This window comes from Alosa pseudoharengus, unplaced genomic scaffold (genome assembly GCF_046254945.1).
Source record: "Alosa pseudoharengus isolate Yale_2024_CS ecotype anadromous, Long Island Sound unplaced genomic scaffold, YU_APseudo_1.1 YU_APseudo_1.1_scf_11, whole genome shotgun sequence".
Taxonomy (NCBI): Eukaryota; Metazoa; Chordata; class Actinopteri; order Clupeiformes; family Clupeidae; genus Alosa; species Alosa pseudoharengus.
In genome coordinates, this window is record NW_027468576.1 from 34,962,371 (window position 1) to 34,987,579 (window position 25,209).

General features: G+C 42.3%; 3 protein-coding genes across 9 annotated transcripts in view; 1 reads left to right on the plus strand and 2 right to left on the minus strand.

Annotated features, from left to right (window-relative positions):
* The window catches only part of szt2 (SZT2 subunit of KICSTOR complex), a 132,347-nt gene extending 126,847 nt beyond the window's left edge, over positions 1-5,500 (minus strand). For 3 of the 4 annotated variants that reach the window (XM_076279012.1, XM_076279009.1, XM_076279010.1), the window contains exons 1-8: positions 5,275-5,500; positions 4,173-4,298; positions 3,894-4,067; positions 3,064-3,234; positions 2,287-2,421; positions 1,930-2,095; positions 1,658-1,764; positions 835-1,045 (exon numbers count right to left, since the gene is read on the minus strand). In XM_076279012.1, coding sequence (XP_076135127.1) covers positions 835-1,045; positions 1,658-1,764; positions 1,930-2,095; positions 2,287-2,421; positions 3,064-3,234; positions 3,894-4,067; positions 4,173-4,298; positions 5,275-5,298 — 1,114 coding nt within the window. In that variant the 5' untranslated portion in view covers positions 5,299-5,500. The remainder of the gene's footprint in view (positions 1-834; positions 1,046-1,657; positions 1,765-1,929; positions 2,096-2,286; positions 2,422-3,063; positions 3,235-3,893; positions 4,068-4,172; positions 4,299-5,274) is intronic. The other variant, XM_076279011.1, reaches the window with a different exon arrangement.
* A 312-nt stretch (positions 5,501-5,812) lies between these two features.
* Positions 5,813-9,027, plus strand: med8 (mediator complex subunit 8). The gene is made up of 7 exons (XM_076279013.1): positions 5,813-5,917; positions 6,163-6,284; positions 6,537-6,681; positions 6,872-7,012; positions 7,258-7,345; positions 8,234-8,473; positions 8,833-9,027. Exons 1-7 carry the CDS (start codon positions 5,912-5,914, stop codon positions 8,901-8,903), a joined length of 813 nt encoding a protein of 270 aa, XP_076135128.1. The 5' UTR covers positions 5,813-5,911; the 3' UTR covers positions 8,904-9,027.
* A 12,089-nt stretch (positions 9,028-21,116) lies between these two features.
* pbx1b (pre-B-cell leukemia homeobox 1b) overlaps positions 21,117-25,209 on the minus strand; it is a 69,456-nt gene continuing 65,363 nt past the window's right edge. For 2 of the 4 annotated variants that reach the window (XM_076279015.1, XM_076279014.1), the window contains one exon: positions 21,117-24,267. In XM_076279015.1, coding sequence (XP_076135130.1) covers positions 24,175-24,267 — 93 coding nt within the window. In that variant the 3' untranslated portion in view covers positions 21,117-24,174. The remainder of the gene's footprint in view (positions 24,268-25,209) is intronic. The other 2 variants (XM_076279017.1, XM_076279016.1) reach the window with 1 other exon arrangement.

The window sequence follows — 25,209 nt, forward strand, 5'->3', positions numbered from 1 at the left end:
ACAGCTTAAGGTAAAGCTAGAATTCTTCTTTAGAAACAAGGCTTGTTTCAGTTTAAAAGTGAGAAATTCTTGCAGCCACTCTTTCATTTGTTCTGGATGACTTTCTATATGCATGCTTCAAAGACTGTGTTGTTTTATGCTCACTAGATTCTGTGTATAATTCTGCACTATGTTTTATAAGTAAGGCTGGGTGCTGCCTTTCTTGGCTCACTTTCAGGGCTCACTTAGAAAATAGACTTCTGTCCCAATGTGACTACCCTGGTTAAACAAAGGATACATTCTGATGCATTTGTGCATTGACATGTTGTGCATTTGATTTATTTGATTTAGTTATTTTAGTATTTAGTATTTTTTTTTTATCTTCTACTGTGGAGTTTTTTTCATATGTATATACTTATATTACTTTTTCTGCTGTAAGTGCATGTTGTGTGTGATGTCTGTATGCTACTGAGAAAACGATTCTCTATTAGGTCATCACTATGATATGGTAACATCTTTGGTTATGCAAGTGAACGTACACTGGCATGTATTAGCTCAAGCTATGCACAACAGTGCTTTGTTCTGATAATAAGTATAAGTATAAGTATATATACTTTTTTGATCCCGTGAGGGAAATTTGGTCTCTGCATTTTAACCCAATCGGTGAATTAGTGAAACACAATCAGCACACAGTGAACACACAGTGAGGTGAAGCACACACTAATCCCGGCGCAGTGAGCTGCCTGCTTCAACGGCGGCGCTCCCCCGAGCAGTGAGGGGTTAGGTGCCTTGCTCAAGGCCACTTCAGCCGCGGCCCACTCCAGCACCATGTCAGTGTGAGGGGTGTGGTCTTACAGCAGTAGTACTCCGGGTTCAGTGACTCGCTGGTCTTGAGGAAGGAGTAGGTGAGGAAAGCCTTGTGGTAGGTGTTCATCTCCTGGCTGCTGGGGTCCGGCTCGGGACAGGTGGACAGGTACGAGCCGAACGTGGCCAGGGAGATGAACTTCATCAGCTCCACGTTGGGGATGTAGCCAAAACTGCAGTCATACGAGTATGCTCCACCCACCTAGCAGTCAACCGATCACACACACAGACATGCAATGTAGTGTAGTGTAGTGAATATTATGTTTCCATCTACTACGTTACTAAGCCATTACTTTCAGCCGGTTTGGAAATTGGACTAATTTAACATGATTTTTTTTTTCTTTTGAATTTATTTTCTATTTTACTTTTTATTTGTTAATTTTTATGTTGACTGTCGTGTATGTCTTGGTGTCACAGGTACGCCGGCGACAGGTACGACGCTCCGTCCGGCATCTTTTATCTTTTTGTTATGTGTCTTGTATATGGAGCGCTTTGGGTTGCACTCTGTGCATGTTAAATGCGCTATAAAAATAAAACTGACTTGACTTAACTTGACTAAACTTACTGTACAGACATTTAAAGGGAAACACAGGAAAATTTCAACCAGGGTTTTTTTCTGTTTTTAAGTCCAAACTCAAAATGAGAATCTACAGTATGCAGTATTAAGCTAGCAGGCTAATACCGGCAATAACATAGTGTCACATCAAAGTTAACCACTTTTTTCACCATTAACATGCCAATACAAGTTGTCGGCCCAGGTTGAAAATGTGATGTTTCCTATAACTTGACATGATCCTCGTGATGAGCAACCCACCTGGACAAAAGAGCAAGCAATTGTGGCACTTCTCAGCTGGTTCAGTAGGGTTTCACACACTGCCACGTCTGGCACACTGGTGACTCCATCAGTGATGATAATTATACCTGCCAGACAGGAACACCTGCATAAGTACTGAGTTTTCATGGTATCACAGTCTGTGTGTATGTATGTGTATATATGTATGTGCTTTTGTGTTTATGTGTTTGTGTGTGTGTGTGTGTGTGTGTGTGTGTGTGTGTGTGTGTGTGTGTGTGTGTAAGGCTGCACACCTGCGCTGGAGTTTGGGGGCAGGAGCTGGAGGGCGAGGATACCCTGCCGTACCATACTGACTAGTCCAACATCCGCCGTCACCATGGAAACTCCCAGCTTCCTCTGAGGCTCTTCTTCCATGACGTCGCTGGGCAGCCCATGGCAAATGGAGCCTCCATCACACTGCTGGTGCACACACACACAGACACACTCACACACACACTTCAAAAAGAGAGCTGCCACAATCCTTCTGTGCTATGCTCATGTGTCAAATTCCCTTTTGTCACTTTTGCCAGTGACACTGCTGTGAATTATCACTGAATTCACTTTGCTAGTGACAAAGACACAGTTGGAGTAGTATAAGCAAGAGGTTTGACCTGTCCCCTGGCCTGGTCGTTCTGCTGCTGAAGCACCTCGGCGATGTTGTTCTCCACAGCTCGCAGCTGCTGATAGATCTGCTGCAGGAACTTATCCAGGTCAGTCCCATCCAACTGACAGCCCTGCACCAACACCTGAGACAAAACACGGCCCTTTACTTCTGCCATTTCTATTCACTCCCTATAGTCGCGTACTGGTTCTAATTAGCATTCCATAGTGCATGCTTTCAGGCTGTTCATCTTATCACATTCTTCTAATCAATGTTATGGATATGGTGTATAATGTATGCAATGCATGTATATCTACAACAGTGGTTCTCAAAGTGGGGTCCGGGGACCCCCTGGGGTCCGCGACCCATAGCCAAGGGGTCCGCAAAATAATTTGCTTGAAATTATAAAGTTGAGTTTTATCATTTTAAAAATGAATATCTACAGATGATGCCCCTTTTCACCCATAAAACTTAGGTCATGAAGAACCATTCCTACTACTGCTTAGCTTGGCTTATTTGTTAGCCAGCTAGTTGATGAATGTGTAGAAATGTTTGAGTCAGTCCATGTTGTCAAGTGATACAAAATCCAAAACTGACAAAAGACGAAGTTGCACATCTGCCAAAAAAAACATGGGATAGTGGACCTGTCCACAACTTCAGAGAATACAAATGACATGCTTAATTGTTACGGTTATGAGGGGGTCCTCGGAATATTTTCTCCCCCAAAAAGTATTTATACGTGGTATATATGGTGGTATACTGGTGACATTGTAAGGTCTTAAATCACCTGGTGAGTGTTGAGCCCAATGATGGAGGAGTAGGCCAGGATGGTGATGAACACCATGGGCTTAAAGAGCAGGTCAGTTCCAGGCACTTTGAAGGGTCGGGCCAAGCCGGCCAGACACCGGGACAGAGCATGGAACACTTCGTCGAAAATCATCTCACCTGTGCAGTCATCCTGGACAATGCAGACGCAATAGAAACATAGCCTTGAGATAAACAGCCATCAGAACACTGGCATGCATAAGCCATAGGGCCATAGGATCTGGAAAACAGCCTGTAAACGGCCTGTTAGTAGCCCCTAACGCAAATAGCTTTGTCATACTCTGGTGTGAATTTTAGCAAATGACTGAGAGGGGACATTACCTAAGGCAAGTCCTTCTCTTGGCAAATGTAATCACAGACCCTATCTGACTAGGCCTACTACTAGGCCTCTTTAAAAACAGTTCCAAACACTGTCTAGGTGTATCCTGGAAGAATGAATGAACCAAACCGAGATGAGTATACATAGAGATTACACTGCACAACATAACACCATCATAAATTCAAGCTGCCATGACCATCCGCTATGGTCTGTGCTTATAAAAGACTGACAATAATATATTTCAGCCGAAGACAAAAACATCCTAGTCTAAGGGAAAACCTTTCTGCAGACACTGTGCTTCCATTTTAATCACCTCTACCTTTTAAAATCATCTACACATCCTCAAGCTTTAAAAACTCTCAAATCAGCGTTGTAAGAGTTGCTCTGGTACCAGTGAGAAGCTTTATTGGTTATTGGGGTCATGTACAGATAAGAATAATCTCAATGTCGTAACAGGACACCGACTCTCTTACCACAATCCCTGTGGAGGGGCTGAGGTCCAGCTCTATGATGAAGCGGTAGCGGCGCGCCAGGAAGTTGACGCACGAGGCCGGCACCAGCTGGTAGGGCAGGGTAGAGGGAGAAAACTCCGGCTGCCATCCTTTGGGCAGAATACTCAGAACGTCTAGCTCATTCTCTGACTTCTCCTGCAAGAGGAGGAGTGTGAGACATCAGTAACCACAGTAGCATAGAGTAGGGAGAGCAGGGAAGGAAACAAGGGCAAATGAAATGGTCAGTGTAGCCCAACTCACCAATTCAGCCTTAGGCGAGGGCTGAATGACCTGGTTGAGTTTGCTCAGGAACCAGGCAAGACGGACATTGCGAGAGATGCGGTACTCCTCCTTCATAAGCAGGAAAACCTGGTCTGCCTCCTCTACCTAGAGGCCAGGGAATACATCAAGATGTGAGCAGTTAAGCTTCAGTCTAGTTATCCTTCAACTGTATGGAAAATACATTATTGAACAAGTTGTACTCTAGATATAATAGCTTATGTAAATATTTGTGTTCACTATACACAAATATTGTATCGAATATTTCAATATACAGTATCGAATATTTCAAAAGTGCTAGCAACTCAAGCAGCGACAGATATGTTGTATCACTGCCAGCTAACTGATTTGCAACATGAACTGTTGTTTTTCTTTGAGTACAAAAATAGCTTCCTGGCACTGCGCTGCTCCGACACTATACACAGTATGCAAAGGGGTAAATCATCGGCCATACGGACCATGGTCATACACTAGCGCTGTGTCTTCCACCGGAAAACAAGCGCAATGTGTCTGTGTCGAACAGGACATTGAGAGGCACGGTGTTTTGACAAGCAGCCAAGTTTTAACACGAGACAGCAGCCTTATCGTTTCCTCAAAATCGAATTACTTAATTTGTGGCATTTGACTATGATCACAATAACATTATCCAGAGGTATTGAGACATTTTGAGAGGGATCATCTTCGTTCATGTTATTTCCGTCCACGTAGGGAGTGGTTAGAAAACAACACACAGACGCAGACAAACGTGCGCTACCGAGATAGCTGACCAGCTTTTCTCCTCGTCCCATGCATGTCACTTTGTACACTTTAACTAACGTTGCATAGTTTGATAACATTAATCAGAAATGTAGCGTAAAAAACACACGTTTTAAGCAACAGAGAAAATGCATTGAAGAACAATTGGAATCGAAGCACAAAGGCATTAAGTGCAGTCATATGCCCAAATCGCTCTTCAAGTTGCAACTTAGCAAGCTAGACTACAACTAAGCAGACATTCAGGTTGCTGCTGTTATGACAGTATGGTATGACATGAAGTTAAAGTTAAAGTGGCCGGTTGGCCAACAAGTTGAATATTAAAACGTACCTCATTGTCCTGTCTTTCAGCCATGCCTTGGTGTAGTGCATTACTAGCAGATCGGTTGTCCGGATCCGTTGATGACAGACACCCTCTTTATATCGATTTGGCTAAGCTTTCGGTTGCAGTGGTCTCAGAAATTGTTGTTTATTTGGTTAAGCTGCATGATGACCCGGAAGTGTCCATGCGTTCAAATGAGACGGAATGCAACTACATTTGGGAAGTACAAAATATGTTTTTATGTATTACGTTACATCGATTAATGTTTTCAACGTGACTGTTTCACTAGCGTAAACTGGACACGACACGGCCATGAAAAGTATTGCTTACTTGAGGTATTGATCAATGGGTTTTTGGGCTTCTCTGTGTTTTCCTAGTGGAACTAAGAAGTCAGGGGAACTGTACACACTTGTCACTTGACATAGCCTACTCAGTGGGGTCTTTTCTGCTCATACTATAATGTATGAAGAACAACTAATATACTCACAAAATGTTTTTTTTTTTCGAATGGCTCATTCAACTCTTTGTTGTGGAACAAATAGGAGTATAATAATGTTTCCGAGACGGGTCCTATTTCTGTTACACCAATTGTTTACATCCGCTTTGACGAGTACCCTGGCTGAAAGCAGCAAACTATTAGTCTGCAATGCAGGTAAGAATGTGTCCACTGTCCAATAATTTAGTGCTTAAGAAATAATTTCATACACTTGACATTTGTAAGTCTCCCAATATATCCAGCTTGGTTGCGCTCACCACTGCTCAACGAAAGGCGTTAGCGCAGCACCGTCGTGGGCGTAGCTAGCTAGACAGCTTCACTAGCTAGCATAGTAAGCTGAAAGCAAGTTGATGAAATATAACCAAAATAAGTCTCATGATGACTAATTGCCTTCTTTCTAGCAACGTGAAGAGAAACAGTTGGAGGGCGCCGTTGAATCGCTTACCAGCAGAGTTGCCCATGTGAAAAATTCCCTGCAGAGTTTTATCTACAAGTTGGAGAATGAATATGAACGACTAACATGGTAAACAAACAAACACGACTCTTGTTGTTATCAGTGTCTGGCTGGCATGCTCTCCGACAATATTTTTCTTGGTCACCGCAAGCCTTCGATTTATTGTGTTTATTGACTTCCAGACAGTCCTGGGAAACGTGAACTACAAACGTGTAGTTTGAATGCCATAGCGTGACGCCTGTTTCATGCATTCTGCCAAGTTGTACGATTGAAGAGACAATGTTGCATTTTATGTTAATGTTATGTTTATGTTAATTCAAGGCCTTCTGTGCTGGACAATTTCGCACTCTTGTCTGGTCAGCTCAACACAATCAATAAGCTTTTGAAAAATGACAAGACCCCATCATTTCGGAACCAGGTCATTATACCCCTTCTACTGTCTCCAGACCGAGACGAGGATCTCGCTGTAAGTCTTTCTGTGTGTGTGTGTGTGTGTGTGTGTGTGTGTGTGTGTGTGTGTGTGTGTGTGTGTGTGTGTGTGTAAGAGGGGGAGGGGGGAGAATTCTATTTCAATTTCTGTCATGGTTCTATAACAATCCCAATGGCTTAAATGTAATCCTTCTGTTACACGCTCTTACCTCCACCTCCTACTTCAGAAACTGACAGAGCAGCGTGTGCCCGTGTTCAGTCATGAGATCGTGCCAGACCATCTTAGAACCAAACCAGACCCTGACGTAGAGGAGCAAGAGAAACAGCTCAATGCTGAGGCTGTCCGAATTGGACCAGATGCTGCACAGGTAACATGAACAAAAAAAACAACTATGTTGCACTGTTTTCATTGACATTGACTAGCCATGACATAGGGAGTTGTTTCTTAGGTGATGTGATTTCCATCCTGACACTCACCTTATGCTAAAGCCATTCACTTGCACAGCAAATTCATGCAGATATACATGTTGGAATTGTTAACAAAAATATTGTGTTTCACTGCTGAATTAATATATTCATTCATTGTGCATTTCCCACCATTATCTTAAATCAGAAACAGATCCAGACACTGAACAAACTTTGTTCAAATTTACTGGAGAAGTTGAACAATCCAAGAGAAGATCGTGATTCAGAGAATGCAGGTACCCATCCTTATACATTTGTTGTAAGTTACAGTTTGCCTAACTGTATACTGCAGGTATTACAATGTATTACAATCAACCACAGTTCACAATTTAGAACAAGTGAATGTTGTATGCCTTTGTATTGCCTTTTCAGCACTATGTGCTATGTAAGGCCCAATTCACACCAAAGATTCGCAACGGGACGAAACTGTTGCAGAAAGAGTTACAGCGGTGTGGATTAAATGTTGCACGTCGTTGCCAGCTGTTGCAAGTCATCGCATAGCATTCACCATGTCTAGTCGCAGTTGCAAAGTTTTAGAACGTTGCAGCTCATCTTGTTGCGAATCTTTGGTTTGAACCCCCCTTAAAGGTTGTATCAGCGATGGCGGGGTAACTTCACTTCTGTTGATTTTCAAACAAAAAAGAGAGCGAGCTCGCTACTCCTCTCGTGCAATTGAAACTCTCCTGAACGCGCATCTCGTCCGTTTTTGGTTGGAACACTTTGTTTTGCCTTTGAGTGGTTGGCAATACTTGTTGAGGGCATTTGTTTTTGTGTGCAGAACCTAGGCTGCCTACAGAGACGCATTTTTTTTAAAAGCCTGCTTATGGGGCGGGCAGCTAGCGGATTGTTAGGAAAGATTAGATGAATGTGATCATTTATGTTTGGGCCTTTTTTGGGCCTGAAACGCTGATACAACCTTTAAATGTTGCACGTTGTTGCCAGCTGTTGCAAGCCGTGGCATAGCATTCACCATGTCTAGTCGCAGTTGCAAAGTTTTAGAACGTTGCAGCTCATCTCACCGCGAATCTTTGGTTTGAACCTCCTTAAGGCATCAGAATGTGTTCCTTTAAGGCATCAAAATGTATTCCTTTAAGGCATCAGAATGTGTTCCTTGTGCCCTCCAGCTCTGCGGCAGAACAAGCCGTCTTTCAACCCTGCGGACACCACTGCACTGGTAGCAGCAGTGGGCTTCGGGAAGAACCTGTCCAAATGTAGACCTCCTGGACCTGTGGCCTCTGGACACCCAGGACAGGGGAACATGATGAGCGGCGGTCCAACCCTCCAGCAGGTCACTATTGGCGGAGCCTCTGGCCACCAGGGAAACATTGGGGGACCAGTGGCTTCCCAGCAGACTGGACAGCCTGGTATGGAAACTCTGTGAAATCCTAAATGTTTCTGTACACCCATAGAAATGTAACTTTGTTAACATTCTAATTTACACAAAGTGTTTAGTTAATATCAGTCAAAGATGATGGAGACCTCTAGAGGCTAAATGGTGATGATTCATGGGGCAACTTTTTGAGCAATGTCTGCCATGTCTGCTAGTAACTGATTCATTACTAATGAGTCCAGACCAGATATGATTAAAAATGTAGCCTAATGTCATTGTCAATGGGAAAGTGCACTGCCTGGTAACATTGTTCAAAAGGTTCCCCCAAGTACCATCACCTTTAGGTTATCATCCATAATTTCTGAAATATGCCCTCTGATTTCTCACACACAGGGAAAATGCCAAGCAGCATTAAGACGAATATAAAGTCTGCCTCAGCTTCAATGCACCCATACAACAGATGAGATTCACAACTTAATGCCTTGGTGGGTGGATGATAGGACTGTGTTGGCTTCATCAGAGTTGTTGTTGTTGTTGTTACTTTGTATCATTCTTTGTCATTTCTGAATAAATCATTATTGTTCTTTGAAAAAACGTGTGGTTTTTGTGGGATTTAATTAGCATGACACCCTCATATAAATGCAACCACCAAATGTGTCCACTAGATGGGGATGATGGATCATTTTTACAGACTAACTCCCTTTTCTTACATATCTCAGTAGATAGATAATATTGATGGATGGATAGATAGATACTTTATTGACACCTTATATTATATACAGGAACATTCTGAAAGATTTTTGCTTTGTGTAATATTCTATATTTTTTTATTCGCACTGATGTTCAAAAGTTTTAAAACACCTACTCTTTTATGGGCCTTTCTTTTTCTGACTATTTTTACATTAGACCAATACAGAAAAATTCAAAACTTTGGAATAACACATCTGGGGTTATGTGTTAAACAAAAAGAGTGTACACATAGCTACACGTTTTATATTTCAGGCTTTTCAAAGGAGCCAACTAACTTTTGCTGTGTTGACGGCATTTCAGACTCTTGGCATTCTCCCACCCTCTGGGAATGGTTTTCCAACAGTCCTGAAGGTGTTCCCATATATATTGAGCACTTGCTGGCTGCTTCTCTTTCACTCATGTTTGTAAAGAACCAAATTAATGATTTTAAAATGTGAAATATTTATTTTGAACTTCATTCATGGTCACAGGATATATAAGTGTAATTAAATTTATAGTAGACATATGTAATTAAGTTTATAGTAGACATCATTTAAAAAAAAAAAAAAAACAGAAGACATCCCTCCTCTATCTAGTTGATAACATGTTCAACTCACATATGGTTATCATAAAACCCTCTGTCCTTATAACATTAATGGCAATCGTAACTCTTCATAAGTACTCATCACTTAAAGTATGTTGTACAAATGAAGTCACAATGAAACATTTGAAGTCAGAACCTTTAGCTGCATCAACATTTATTTATTAATGAAAAATAATTTGACAAGCTTGTTTAAATCACGTGTGAGAGGAATGACCAGTGTTGCCAGTCTCTGTATCAGTGTCCGATCTCTTGCAACTGTCCTGGATGGCTGGGCCTTGGTTATTGTCATCTGACAAGGGCATCTTTGATTTTTTTGTTTTTTTGTCATTGCAAAGAGAGAGGTTTTTGAGGCCCATAGCCTTAGGCATCTCAAATGTTTTGAGTGATTTCACAATACGTTTTGGGAAATTCCACTTCTGGAGAGATGTTCTTTCCTGGCGAAGTTTCCTCAAAGTTTCTTCTTCACTTGAGTTAGGAAGCATTTTCAAATCTTTCACCATATGTGATGTTCTCATGGTGGTATCCAAAGATCTCTGTACCACCAATGGAAGACCCAAAAGCTGGTACAGCACCTTCTGTTTGATGTTGAACTCGAGCTTGCCTTTAATGCCTTTTGTGAAAGTAAGAGTTCTGGCTTCTTCTAATGGTGGTGTTTCTTTTTTTAAATGTTTCTTGGATGACGACTGACCATGGGCGTTGGTCGTCAACATTCGTAAGGACGGGTGATAGAGTGTGGGTGTTTTCATCTTTCGCTCCCAATACATCTGTCTCAGGTTCAGGTTGATCGGGTTAAGAGCTACTTTGTCTATGCCTTGTGCCTTTGCTTCTTTGGAGGAGAGGGTGGACAGATCTGGTTCACTGGCACTCTTCAAACAGCTATTGAGACCTGACCCAGATGGAATTTGATGTTGACTAAATGTTATTTCCTCCTGACACTTTTGCTTGTCTGCCAGTTCCACACTAGTGCCTCCCAGAGTGATAATCCCATCAACCATGTCTTTGTGAGTCCCTATTTCCTTAACTGGACTATTAGGCTTTTGAGAGTCCTCTTGAGAGCTGTTGTCTTTTATATCGGCCTTTTCCAATCTCAGGCTTTGGTCATTTGCTGCCATGGTAACTGGTTTAACTTCCCAGAAACTGGTCTGGTCATTTCTCTCATGATTTTGATCAGCAACAACAAAATGTGGTCTTCTGGCAGTGACATTTTCTTTAGTTTGATCACCACGACAGTGTCTTGAGTAGAGTGGTGTGATTTCAGATTCAAGAGCCTTGCCCAGTTCAGATGAAGATGGTGGTGATGATCCATTATCATACAAATCTTGACATGTCAGCGGAACCTTATTTTGTAGGTGAACATTTCCCATATTGCATTTCAAAGATCGTTCCAGGGCATCTGTCGCCTCCTTACCAAGACATGGAAGAACAGGTGGTCCATCAGCCACGGATGCCATGATATTCTCTACATTTTCTTTTTTCAGGTCTGTTTGAGCCTGACCAACAGGTTGAGACTGATTAGGCATAAGGGGTTTTGGCTGTTTGTTGAAAGCTTCTGCTATTTTAAAATATTTCTCAAACATAGCCCGTTTATGATGAAAACTGTTGTCAGAGCTATCGAGATGGCTGTCATCTGAAATCACACTTGTGTCAGAGCAATTCATATTTTCTTCTCCCTTCCACTCTTGAAATGATACGTCTTTTTTTTGTCTTAATCTCTGCGGAAGCAACATCACCACAATGCGGACAAACAATATAGCACGTTTCCACAACTGCCTCTGTCGACTGACCTTCAAGCCACACTTTGATGCTGTTGTTACCGTACTGATAGTGGTGAGCGAGCTTTGGTCAGACTCGGACATTTCATCTGACAGGCTGATATCACTGCTCGTGGGACAAAGGCTGAATGATGAAGAATTAATTGCAGTTGACATGGTGGAAATGGAATAGTCTGATAGGCCTACATATCGGCCTAAACCAGTGTGGCTCGTCTTTTCACTTTCACTACTTGGGTCATCATAACTTTTTTGTAAGAACATATGGTCTCTCCCTGACTTCTGGGTAGGTCCACTGAGTGTTTCCCAGAGTATCGGATTATGAGAGAATAAATCTGATAGGCCAACATCCGTATCCTCAGACTGACTGGAATAGGCATCATGCTTGTGGGCTTTCTTTCTCGCTGTACAATTCACAATATTTGCTGTGATCTCTTTCAGCAATTCCTCACTGTTCAAACATTCTGTGTCCAAGGTGTTTATTTGTGAGGACAGATATATCAGCAGATCTCTGAGTATACAAACAGACAGATGCATTAACATTTGGGGAAATGTTCTGGTAAAATAATGCGACTACAATATTTGCGAGAGAAAAAAAGACCTAGGCCTACAATTCCCTATCTCAGACCCGTAAACAATGTATTATTAAAATTATATAATAGGCATAGCCTACTTACGAATCTGGATCACAGCAGTCTTCATCCTAGAATTACAACAAACAGTAATCAAGTTTACATAAATGTTTATGAACAGCACATTCCACATGAGCCCGCTAGTCACTAACAGCAGTTCAACTCCAGTGCATTCAATGAGCTAGCTGCTAACATTTCTAGTTTGGTTAGAAGCTAACGGTAGATATATAGCTAGCTTCTAGCCTACCCACCTCCTGACGCCATCTGCCGAGTAACCAAGACAGAATCACAACTAGGGAGAGGATGCATGTGGCCGTTTTCCAACGATATTCCGTGTCGGTACATAAGAAATGTAGTTGACTGAGGATATCATCTTGATATCGGTAATTTGAATACATGTTCCGCGACCGCGGGCCGCTGCTTCCGACACTTATTTTGTGTATCAGTCCATTTGCGCTTTCCAACGTTATACAATTTCGAACTGGTCTCGAATATTTAAAAATCGCACCTTTGTTGTGATCAAAGGCTCTGTTCTAGAATCTTTTGTTGTGATGTCTATGTCTCAGACAAAACCAAAGATTCTTTCGACAAAGGTCTGGAATTCCAAGTGGCTGAACATTCGATATGGATTGACAAAAGTTCGGGATCAAATTGTTTGACATCACACCTTGTGTATTGCTTAACTAAGCCTAGACTTATTTCGTCAATGTGTAGGCTATATGGCTCAAATATGTTCTGTGTGGGTGGCACAGTGGAAGCCTAGGCCTGAGTAAAGGCTGAAGAATGAAACATTGCATTTAAAAGAAAATGTTAAAATGTCAAATAGTGCTTTATAAATTTAGATTTGATTAAATTAGATTTAACTTTATTGTCATTGTGCAGAGTAGCCTACAAGTAGCCTACAGAGACAACAAAATGCAGTTTGCTTCTAACCTGAAGTGCCAAAAAAGCAGAAAAGTGCAATGTGATACACAGTATAGATAGGACAGGTGCAGTAAACAGTATAAGACATATAGTGAAAACAGTAGTATACAGTTAAGAAAGTATTGTTTACAGTAATATAAATTAAATATAAATATGTGCAATGTAGCAGTAGCCTTATAAGAACAGAATAGGCTATGCTATTACATTGGACATATTTATATTTAATTTATATTACTGTTTCTGAACACAAATTTACAAATTGAGTCAAAGGCTTGCATTTAGTTTAAAGTTTTGCAGATGTGGTGAGGGATTTGGCTGATTGAGTGAGAGGTTTCAGAAGTTGGGTGGCACATACAAAGACTTATGTGTAGGCTACAGTTTTTTTTTTTTTTTTTTAACTATTCGCCAAATACAAATTGCTGTTTAGCAGGACAACTTCACCATGGCTACACCACAAGAAGAAATTGGTCTGTCATAAATGTGCCTCGTGTGTATTTATGCTTAACTCATTTTTTAAAAGTGATAAATATAGTGACCTATGCAATTATTTAATATAGTTGAAATATGATAAATTGAGTGCAGCCAAACAATTTGGAAATTGGAGGGTTTAAGGAAATCATGAAAACACATGCATCTATACTCAGCAGTTAAGCATCTGTTTGAAGTTAGAATCTGCATCCAACTGATGGCAAATACGCCTCTGACATCATGTGGGCTGGGTTAGCTTGTGTGTGTGTGTGTGTGCGTGTGCGTGCATGTGTGTGTGTGTGTGTGTGTGTGTGTTTGTGGAGGGAAAGGGAGGGAGGGGTGCCCCGCTGACAGCCTGCAGCCAGTAAGCAGTCCTATCCTGCCATTTCACCGGCTGCACTGTCATGCTGAGCGGCGACCGCTGCGAGGGCCCGGCGCTTTGTCGGCACCCCGGCTGTATTTTGTCCATTATGGGGAGCGCCTCGCCGCTGAAAGTAATCTGGCCGGACGTTGCGCGGTCTGGCCTGATAATGTCAGAGTCGTTAAGGGAGACGATGAGGAAGTTAGTGCTGACGTGAGGGGGGCCTCGTGCCGCTCGTGGTCTGTCCACTCCAATCCCCGTCCCACTGGGCCACACTGCCTGCCGCGCGCCACGACCAAGAACAATGACCGCTTCCCCGCCACGCCGTCGCACAGGTCGCCGGCTGACCTACTTACACCCTCTCTCCCTCTCTTATTTTGGACTCCTCCAGCTCCTAACCTGGCTCTTTCCCCCAACTTATGTCTCTATCTCTCCTTCTGTCTGTCTCTCTCTCTATCCCATTTCTCTTTCCAGACTCTCTCTCCATCTCTCCCTCTCTCTCTCTTCTTTCTCTCCTTCTCCACTCTCTCTCTCTTTCCACCCCCCCCCCCTCATTCTACCCCACTCTTCTCTCTCTTTTTCCCAGGAGCACGTGGTTCTGCTTAGACTGCTTACAGCATCACAAGAGCAGGCTACTGGACCTTGTTCAGTATTCAGCACTTCTGAGCCAAACCCTTACAGCATGGAGCCATCCTTGTTGTCAAAAGTCACAGCCCTGGAATACAAACTTTTTTTTGCTCTTTTGGCACTGCACTCTACAAGGTTTGTATTACAGTTCCAAAAGGAAAATTGGCCCAAGACTTTTACAATTGCCACTGGCAGACACAATTAACATATTCAAATAAATGTTATTTATGGGCTATGGATTTCCCTACAGGCTTGGCATGTTGTTAAATTGAAAGTATTCCCACTGCATTTTCAGAGATGAAGGAAAATGGCAGTAGAGTCTATGTTTAATTTATTCTGTTTGTTAACTTTTATTTTTTGTGTATTGTGTTTTATATCTGGTTACCTCTTAGACGGCCTGCATCTCAGCTGTCTTCCATTACGGACCATTAAGGCCAAATGATGCCTTCAAATCAGCCCACTAGAGGTCAGCAACATCTCATGGTTAAGTGAATAGGCCATGCATACTACAAAGTTTCACGTCCTTGTGGAACTAATTAATTAATAAATGCATTTGCATTCACAATAACTTGGTCTCCCAATATCTCCTCTGCTAGTTTTATGCACCAGTTATAATATAAGATTCAGTTTCATATTGACTTATTTTGTTCCATTGGGAATAGCAATATAGCTGAGACATAACTGTTTTTAAAATGATAGTCATGGCATAGTCTATACATGTCTGAGACCTAGTCCATCAGCCTCTTGGCAGCAATACAGAATAATAGAAAATAATTATGCAATCTTGCATTAAAACAGTAAGATACTAATGGCTTATTTACTGCTCTAATAGGCTATGTCTCTGATTCAGAGATAATTCATTTTTTACATTTCAACAAAGGCCTTTTCCCATGTGGCATTGGCCCGCAGAGGCTCTTGGGTTGGAGGCAGTGAATGGAATTACGCAGGGGACGGTTAGGAAACTCAAAGTGACAGCCGCCTCCCGCTATGTCTCCGCTGCTCTCCCCGAGCCCCAGATGTGAATCTCCTCGGAAAATCCTCAGCTACAGCTGGCCATGTGCACTCCCAGGATGAACCCCCAATCCCTCCCTCTCTCTCTCTCTCTCTCTCTCTCTCTCTCTCTCTCTCTCTCTCTCTCTTTCTCTCTTACTTGCTCTCTCTTACTCTCTCTCTGAAGGAAAAAAAAGCAATCATTGGTCCGAGCTCAGAGAAACCACTGTAACGCAAGCTCACACACAGCCATCCAACATGGCTCATTCTCTCAAGCTTCATTCTCTGGATGGTCGACGGAAGTGACTTGTCTTCTGGCAGCTCATAAAAAACGGAACGCATCAAAGGACTGTAAGAGAATGTTTAAAATGACTTGAAAGTAGGCTACATGAATGTCTTCCCTCATCGTTAATTGCACTCTTCAAAATGTGCTGTGCTGCTGTGACTGCTTCTCTGCTACGGGGGCCAATTCTCTCTGGGATACTGTGTAGGTTTGGGGGTCCCTATGAAAAAAAGACTGGTATTACTAGAGATCTCCATCAGAAATTCACCATAGCAATCTATCTCTGCCCCTAACTGTCTCCTCTTTAACAATGGTAATTATGACACTGGTACATCCATTCGCGTCTTGATGCAGTTAACATACATTGTGTGCATCCTGGTTAAACATTCCTGTTTTGAAAAGATATAATGGCTTGGCACTTTCGGATGTGGTGTCTGTGGGGAATTTTCTTTCAAGGTATAGCTGTGATGTATAAAATCAATTTGAAATCTGGCTCATTATCACAGGGGACCTCCAGGCAACGCTGCAAAAGCGGGGAAGTGTAACACGGAACACCCACATTGAAAAGCACTGGCAATGTTTCCTTGATTCTTAAACTGAAGAAAAACACTCCTTAAGCTGCATGAAAGCCAGCGGTGACACACACACATATGCACACCACACACTGAGACACATATCTTCCCCAAATGCAATGGAACATGTCTCTTTAATGCAGAGTTGTTGGGGAAGAGAGAGCGAGTGGGGATCAGAGGAATTCATTATGGATCCGTGGGTGGCACAGTCAGTCCGAGAACTCCTTCGAAATTCAGCCGTAAAGTTGATTTCTCTTATCTTGGACCCACAGCAACACATGAGTTATTATCCGTCCCAGTGGAAAAGGAAGAAGATGGGGGGGGGGGGTCATTCAGACTGTGTATGTCACCCCGAGTAGAAGCGAGTCCCTTTCATCCTCCTTCCTTATTTCCTACTCTGACTCTTCACCTTCTTGTCCTCAAGCAAGCACCTTGCCCCGCATCAGTGTGTAGCCTTTTGTTGTCATCAAAGACTTGCACGTCTCTCCACAAGAAAGAACGGCCTGGAGCGCAAACCTCTCGCAATCATCAGACGGAGAGTGAGAGAGAAGGACCAAAAAAAAAAAAGTGGGACAATATTTGCATCTCCTCTGACCTTCAGGAGGCAAATGCTAACGTTGTTCCCCCCTATCAGACACTGTCCTAGATGATCAGGCCATGCAGGCCGGCGTTGGAACAAAAGAGGGGTCCATTATATTCTGCCCTGCAGCCTTGGCCCTCCTGCCCATCCCTGTGTGGCGGTCCCTCAACCCCCCCACTGCCCTCCCCTGGGGCAGCCGAACAATCATATGGACCTCCCCGCTAGCCTTGGCGCGCCGCGCTGGCATCGATATGACATGTTTGCATGCATTATGCTAACGCTGACACAGAGAATACATTCAGGGGGCACTGATATGAGACATGATATGAACGATTCTGGGAGCGAGTGTGGAGTGCTCACGTTGTGTTTTTTGCGTTTTAAGAATGAAAATCCACTTTTGTTTGAGTCGGGATGATACGCATTCTCGAGAGATGTAAAGATTTCACAGGCTTTTTTGTGACAATTTATCACTAATGACTGATGAGTGTTTTAGCCCTGACATTTTGCCTTAAATGAAGGTTCATCGACTGTGCGCCCTTAAACCTTTTAAGAGATTCTGCGTCTTTGAGTGACATCAATAAGTGACACTCAGATTTGTTTTCCTTTTTTGGACTTCACGAGGTGTAATGCTTTAGTATAAAACACTACCATCTACCAGCATGACACCCATTTCTCCTTCCTGGTCCTCTGCCTCAGGCTTCCTCCTCTTGCTCTTCATTCCCTCCTTCTCTCACTCTCTGTCTCTCTCATTCCCTCCTTCTCTCACTCTCTGTCTCTCTCATTCCCTCCTTCTCTCACTCTCTGTCTCTCTCATTCCCTCCTTTTCTCACTCTCTGTCTCTCTCATTCTCTACTTCTCTCACTCTCTCTGTCTCTCTCATTCTCTACTTCTCTCACTCTCTCTGTCTCTCTCATTCCCTCCTTCTCTCACTCTCTGTCTCTCTCATTCTCTACTTCTCTCACTCTCTGTCTCTCTCATTCCCTCCTTCTCTCACTCTCTGTCTCTCTCATTCTCTACTTCTCTCACTCTCTGTCTCTCTCATTCCCTCCTTCTCTCACTCTGTCTCTCTCATTCTCTACTTCTCTCACTCTCTCTGTCTCTCTCATTCTCTACTTCTCTCACTCTCTCTGTCTCTCTCATTCCCTCCTTCTCTCACTCTCTGTCTCTCTCATTCCCTCCTTCTCTCACTCTCTGTCTCTCTCATTCTCTACTTCTCTCACTCTCTCTGTCTCTCTCATTCCCTCCTTCTCTCACTCTCTGTCTCTCTCATTCCCTCCTTCTCTCACTCTCTGTCTCTCTCATTCTCTACTTCTCTCACTCTCTCTGTCTCTCTCATTCTCTACTTCTCTCACTCTCTCTGTCTCTCTCATTCTCTCTGTTTATTTGCTACACCCTCTTGACCGCTAGACTGGTATTTTGGCAAACTCGCTTCTGCAGTCACACTATGCCCTGGAAAAGGTTGGCCATTCTGAATTCATTTTCAAAAACAAAGCTCCCTTATATCTTCCCTCCCACCCCCCACCCCCCCACACCCATCCACCCCTGCGCACACCACGCATGACAAATGGATGACACAGGGACTCTAAATGGTGGCCATCAATAAAGACCAGCATCTCTGGGCTTTGCATTCATTCTCCTCACCTAATTTGTTTCTCCGACACCGGTCCCCTGGCTGCTGACCTTTTCACAGAGAGGCTCCTGAAAGTGCAGATAGAGCCCGAGCGCTTTATCCTGAGAGGTCATTTATTTATGAAGTGCAGCACGCAGTCACAAGGCAAGGCAGAGAGTGTGGAGAGAGAGAGAGCCGAGTTGTTGGGAGTGAGCGGAGCATGCTGGGAATGAGTTTGGTGAGCGTCTGCTTGGTGTGTGTGTGTGTGTGTGTAGGGGGTAAAGTGGGACAGCTAGTGGGTGCATGTTAGTGCATTTATCGGTAGGGGCCCTGCGTCTTGGCTGGCGAGAGCTGGACAGGATGCATTGCTTCAGACATCCTAATGTACAGCACTTTACCGTCCGAACACCGCCACACACCAAACCATGCAGCACTTATAGGCCGTTTGCAGTCCTCCCCCACTGTTCTCTCTCTAAATAGCCAGGCAATTACTATACACTCACTCGCGCCCAGTCAAGAGCCGCTAAAATGTTTGCCGGAGAGTGACATTTCCCTCCATAGTAATCATTCCTAATGTGCATGAAATGGTTTTGGGCACTATTTTTTTGCAGACACTAACTGATGTGGTGAAGAGAGAGAGAGAGAGAGAGAAAGAGAAGCGAGAGAACTGTAATGGGGTGGAAAGAAAGGGATAAAATGGATTACATAAAATAGTTTGTGGAAAATATTAAAGTTTGTAAATTGTTGAAGATTTGTTTTGAAATAATAATTTTTTTCATCAAATTGGATAAAATTGTGTGTAAATCAGAAACGCATTCCTCAAATTATGTAAAACTCATCACATCTCCCATGCATTTCCTGCTGATAAAAGCAGAGGAATTTAAACCAAATTGTCACAGCGTGCCGTTTCACGTCTGATTAAATCCAAACCATTGCCTGACAAAGCAGCGCGTCTGGAGGAAGTCCAGGACACACGCGCTGAAACCGAACCCCTCCCTCACATTCCCTCAGCTCACGGAAACAGCAAGTGGATGAGACACAAGAGTTAAAGGCCAAGAGTTAAAAGACATCCGCATGTAATTGCACTTGATCTCGTTTGCATGTGTCACTCCTACAGCCCTTCCTCCAGACCACACGGCCACACGGCCACCTCTCACTCAGTGTGAGACTCGCAGCCAAATCCTGAGCTTGATGCTTCACTCATTCTCCCCTCTCTCTTTCTCCTGCGCTCGGATGCAGAGAGAAGATGCAGAGCTTAGCAAAGGCTGTTTGTGTGTGTGTGTGTGTGTGTGTGTGTGTGTGGAATCAGACAACCAGCACCCCCTTGTTCATTTAGAAAGAGGGAGATAAACTCTCACACATTCAGTGATTCGTGTTCACTTCATGCACATTAGGGATTGTGCCTCAGATACGACGTGTGTGTATGTGTGGTACATGCATGCCTACAGTATGTGTGTGTGTTTGTGTGGTACATGTGTGCCTACGTGTGTGTGTTTGTGTGGTACATGCGTGCCTACGTGTGTGTGTGTTTATGTGGTACATGCGTGCCTACGTGTGTATGTGTGTTTGTGTGGTACATGCGTGCCTATACGTGTGTGTATTTTTTCTCCTTCACACATTTTCTCTCAAACCAAATGTGAATCTCCAACTTGGTGAGAACATGCCCCCTATTCCTGCCCTCTTTACGTGTGGCAGAGGACCCGGCAGTGAAACATCCCCAAAGTTGAAGGGCTGACGAGTCCAAAGGCGAGGTGTGAACTCATATCCTACAGTGGCTCCTGACCTTGACCCACGACTCAATGTCACACAAACATAACGCAACTTGACCAGTGTGACAAAAACAAGTCAGCCCTGTCACGCTAGGTCACCTCCAAACTCCAAAACTCACTGCTACCAACTTAATATTACATTTAATTTGTGCAAAAACAGTGTATAAGTGTGAACTTGACAATTACCTCATACCCTTGGAAAAGGTCTGAAAGGTCCTAACAGGATGTATTGAGGACGGTGCATTTAAAAAACAATGCTTTGAAAAAGAACCATGCTTTTTTTGTGATCATGGTGTTAAATTATGCACAATTATGGACATCTTTTTGTTGACATTTCTTTGAAATTGTTAATATCACATTGACCTATGCCCAAGCCTATCCTTGAATAAGCCAGAGACTCTAAACCCAATCTAATTCTAAGCAGTTGATATTTCCGATTCCAGAGCAAACCGAAGAATAAGTTGGAAGAAGTGAGGTGACATTGAGGACAAAAAGATGCAACAAAAGAATCTATTTATTTGGAATATGCATTACCAGTACAAATTAATAGACCATAAAACCTACACCTTGTTTTTTTTTTCTTAAAAAAAAAGATTTTTTTTTTTTAAATTGGAATCAAAAAGATAATAATTTTGCTCTTCTGTGTAATTCTTTTTTGTACATAGGCAGAGATCTCAAAAGTTCAAACCCGGCAAGAAAGTCTCTGCAATTTTTACTCTGATTTTCTTTTCATATATATAAAAAGGAAGAAACATTCAAAAACACTGCAGTATTTTATTAAAGAACAAAAGACATGCAACAAAGTAAACATTTGATGTTTTACAAATTGCTCATATGCAAAAACTAAAAGCATCATTACATGAAGCTTTTAATAATACGGTGATACTGGACAGGCAATGTGAAAAGCAGATTTGAGCACTAGACCAAGTGCATATCCGATATCATGAGAAATCCTTTCACTGCTCTTACCCGGACCTCACACACACACCCACACACACACGCTCACTCAAACCCTTACACACACACCCACAAAGACACAAAGAAAAGGCGTGACAGACTTTTTGTCAAAGTACAGTGTGATGCGATCCCTAAAGACGACACTTTGACAGAGCCCAGGAGCTCTGAAAAACCCTCAGAAGGACAAATGTTGTCTCGAAGCTGCACCATGGTAACCAAGGAACACTGCCTGCTCAGGGTTCCCAAATCATTTCAAATGTCCTAAAAATCATCTAGTTCCAGAAATTTAGACAGCATTGCCACTCTAATGCAATAAATATCCATCATATGCATCGTGCTGAGCTTTGACAAAACCTGGAGAGTCTCTACGGTCTCTCCACTGGGCTCGTCAGCCATGGATGCAATAATGCTCTACTGTTATTGATGGTTTGTAAAATAGACATTTATTATATTCCATGTCGTTGCATAATGGTTTTTTTTTTTTTGTAGTCTAGATTTGGTCTTGCTAAATGAAATAGGCTACTGTCACATGACACTGCTGACACTGACTTTTCACATCACCGTTAAACAAAAGGCAGTATCCATTTCGAGAGTAGGTCCATCTGGCTAACTCCTCAGTGAAAAGATGACGAGGAACTGGATGGACCGTGTTGAAGCAGAGTAAGAGGCTCTGTTCATCTGTCTCTATCAGACATCATCTTAAAATGGATACTGGCATATTATTATAAAAAAGCAAACAAGAATAAAAAGGTGCACAACTACATATACAGCATAGCGCATTCTTGGGGCTAATTCACATAGGCTAGCATGAAAATAAAATATATGTAGTCCTGTAACCAAGCCAAACAAAGATGAGATTTTAAAAAAAGAGTTATTCACAACATGGACATAAAAAATATATCCAAACAATTTCTGTAGTTGTGTGCCATCACTTTTTTTTTGTCTTCGTTTTCAACAAACACTGGATTCTGACTGCATTTTTGGTTTGGAGTACAAAGTACCAGAACATTCTGAGGCAACGTTCTTCAGTACAACAGATAATACACAGATTCACAACATGAAAAGTGTTTATAAAGCTGTTAGCTATGTAGAGTTCACACTTCTGCTTTTTCCTTTTTTCCTTTCTTTTTTTTGGTATCAAAGTAATGAAATGCAAGTAACAAATGAATAATGCTTAACTGTTATTCCAAAGGTCGTGACCCCATGTACATTGTAAGATCAACAAACTACAAATGAAATAAGAGGGGGAAAAAAGAAAAACAATGATAATCATTCATTTCACATTTGATATTTGTTTGTTCATAGTAACGGACATGATTTGAAGGGTTTATTGCATACTCATGTGTAATGATGGGGGATGGAAACCTCTTAGCTTGGAAGCCTTCACTAAGCCTCTCTCTCTCTCTCTCTCTCTCTCTCTCTCTCTCCCCATCTCATGGTACAATACAGCATTCCTAGATCTCCTCTGCATGTATACAATGAATGATATATAACGGTACATTGTCAGTGAAAGAATCATAAAAATATATCTGTGTTTTGCTCCAATAGTTGTATCTTTGTAGCACCAGGGGAACTTTGGACATAAGAAAACTTTTTGTCCTTATTTGACTGTAATCCCTTTAAAAAAAAAATTAAAAAAAAGATGGAATTTCTTCTCCCTGCCAATTTGTTTTGGTAATGCACCAAATTGGAAAATACTGTAAGATGACATAAATGTACATACCGGTACATATTACTCCTCTGTAACTGCCATTATTTAAACCTGCTGACTATGTGTCATCAGATTGGACAAGCTATTTAAGGAACCAGTATCTTCAGTTTTTTTGGGTCATGACAGTTGATACAGTAGTATGTATGTTAAATGCATTCATTTAATGTATGCAGAACTGCTAGCAAATTCTTGTTTGCAAAATCACGTTCAGAAACCCTTAGGTTCCATACGGATTAACGTGAATACTAGTCTTGCAATGCTTCTTTTCCATGTCCAACTAAACATTTCTGGTATGATAGAGAGCATCATATCCAGAGCTGAACTTTATCACTTCTTGGGCCCTGTTTTCATAAATATGAATCTATTACAAAGTGTTTTCACAATATGTAATATAAAAAAAATTGATTTTTTTTTTAACATTTTTTTTTTGTCAGAGCATATTTATAAGATATCAAATACTTTGGCACAATGGGTAAAACAAAAAGTCACTACTGGAAAAAAGACCAATGGTAGACACGTGAAGGCCTAAAATGTCAGATGAAAACCTTTTCAAAAAATGATTATGGATGAAGTAGCAATGTTTGTCTTTTAAGAAAATGAAGTTTTCCTTTTTTTGTTCCATTTTGTTTTGTTGTTGTTGTTTTTAAGAGGTAGTGTGAAAGCATTCCAATCTAAAGACAAGGGGGCTGTACATACTTGATTTTGTGTGTGTGTTTGTCTTGTGTTATGTTTTTTTTTACAAAGTCTTTTTTTTTTTTTTTTTTAAGAAGCGAGATCAGTACACGGATGTCACAGCTGTAACAGTGGACACAGACACTGATGGAGGTGAGGAGTGGAAGTGGTGAAGTCGCCACCGGAAGGCGAGAGAGGAACCGAAATCGGAGCCAGAAGATGGCGGAGAATGAGCGAGTCACTGGTGTTAACAGCTGAGAGTCCAGGGTGGTGTGGGGGGGCTGTGCCACCCTCTCCCCATGTCCTGCTTTCAGCATGCTGGGCTTCCCCCTCAATCAAGGTAAGGGCTGTCCTGGGCTGTGAATGTGTGTGTGTGTGTGTGTGTGTGTGTGTGTGTGATGGGTGCCTTCAGTGTATGAGTGTGTGTGTGTGTGTGTGTGTGTGTGGGGGGGGGGGGGACAATGGCAGACGATGAGGATCAATTGGATGTGTCGGAGTGGACGCTTCCAGGTCCTTCTGTGGGCGAAGTCACTGACGAGGGAGTTGTGGCGTCCTGCCATCCGCCATTAGCCTGTCAAGAAGAGAGGGGAAGAGGTGAACAACAGGATGAAGGAAATCAGAGCATACGTATTACGTACTTGTAATGTGGCTCCCATGCTGGAGCCAGAGAATGGGAAAGGATCTTAGGCTGTTTGTAATGTACATAACTATAGGAGCATATGCACTGCCCGAAGGCTCAACATTAGTGGACCATAACCTCAGCCCCAAGCAAGACCTACCATATTAACATTAACAATATTACAAAACTTCCTAAAGGAAAAGAAATACAGAATCATTTCTCCCCCACTTTAGTCCAATTGTTCATTCAGTCAATCATAAATTGTGTTAAAAAATGTTCCGATGTGATACATGCTCATTTCCTTCCGCTGTTGAAAATACTGGAATATTCCTTTCACTGCTGAAAAATGGCACAGGAGCGTTCATCATTGGTCAGAGTTAAACGCTTGTCAATGTTACTGACACGTTATAATAACACAGCAATGTATGAAGTGCCCTCACAAAAAATGTCAGATTAAAAAAAAGGCAACAAAAAAACAAAAGAGGAATCAGTGGCTGCAAATGATGACAGTTGAGATTGAAATGAAAATACAATGAGAAACGCAGAAGCCATTTCGAATCTGGCAGACAGGCCTTTAAAGAGCATTTGGGATATTAATAGCAAATTTCATGCCATCAGAAACGGCAGGAAATGGTCCTCGACAGCCTCTTATTTCAAAGCCTGTTATTTAAGACCACGGCGGTCTGTAATCAAAAAAGGGAAAGAAAGAAAGAAAAGAGAGGAAAAATGCCTTCGGCTCTTGGTGACACTCTCTCCATCTATTTTAACGGGTATAATTACTTCTCTAGTCAACCACAAAATGCATTATGTACTCGTTCAGTCATTACGACGCACACAGGCGGCGAACAAGGAAGCGGCGCTCTGAAGGATACGTTCCCCTGACCCCTCTCGCAC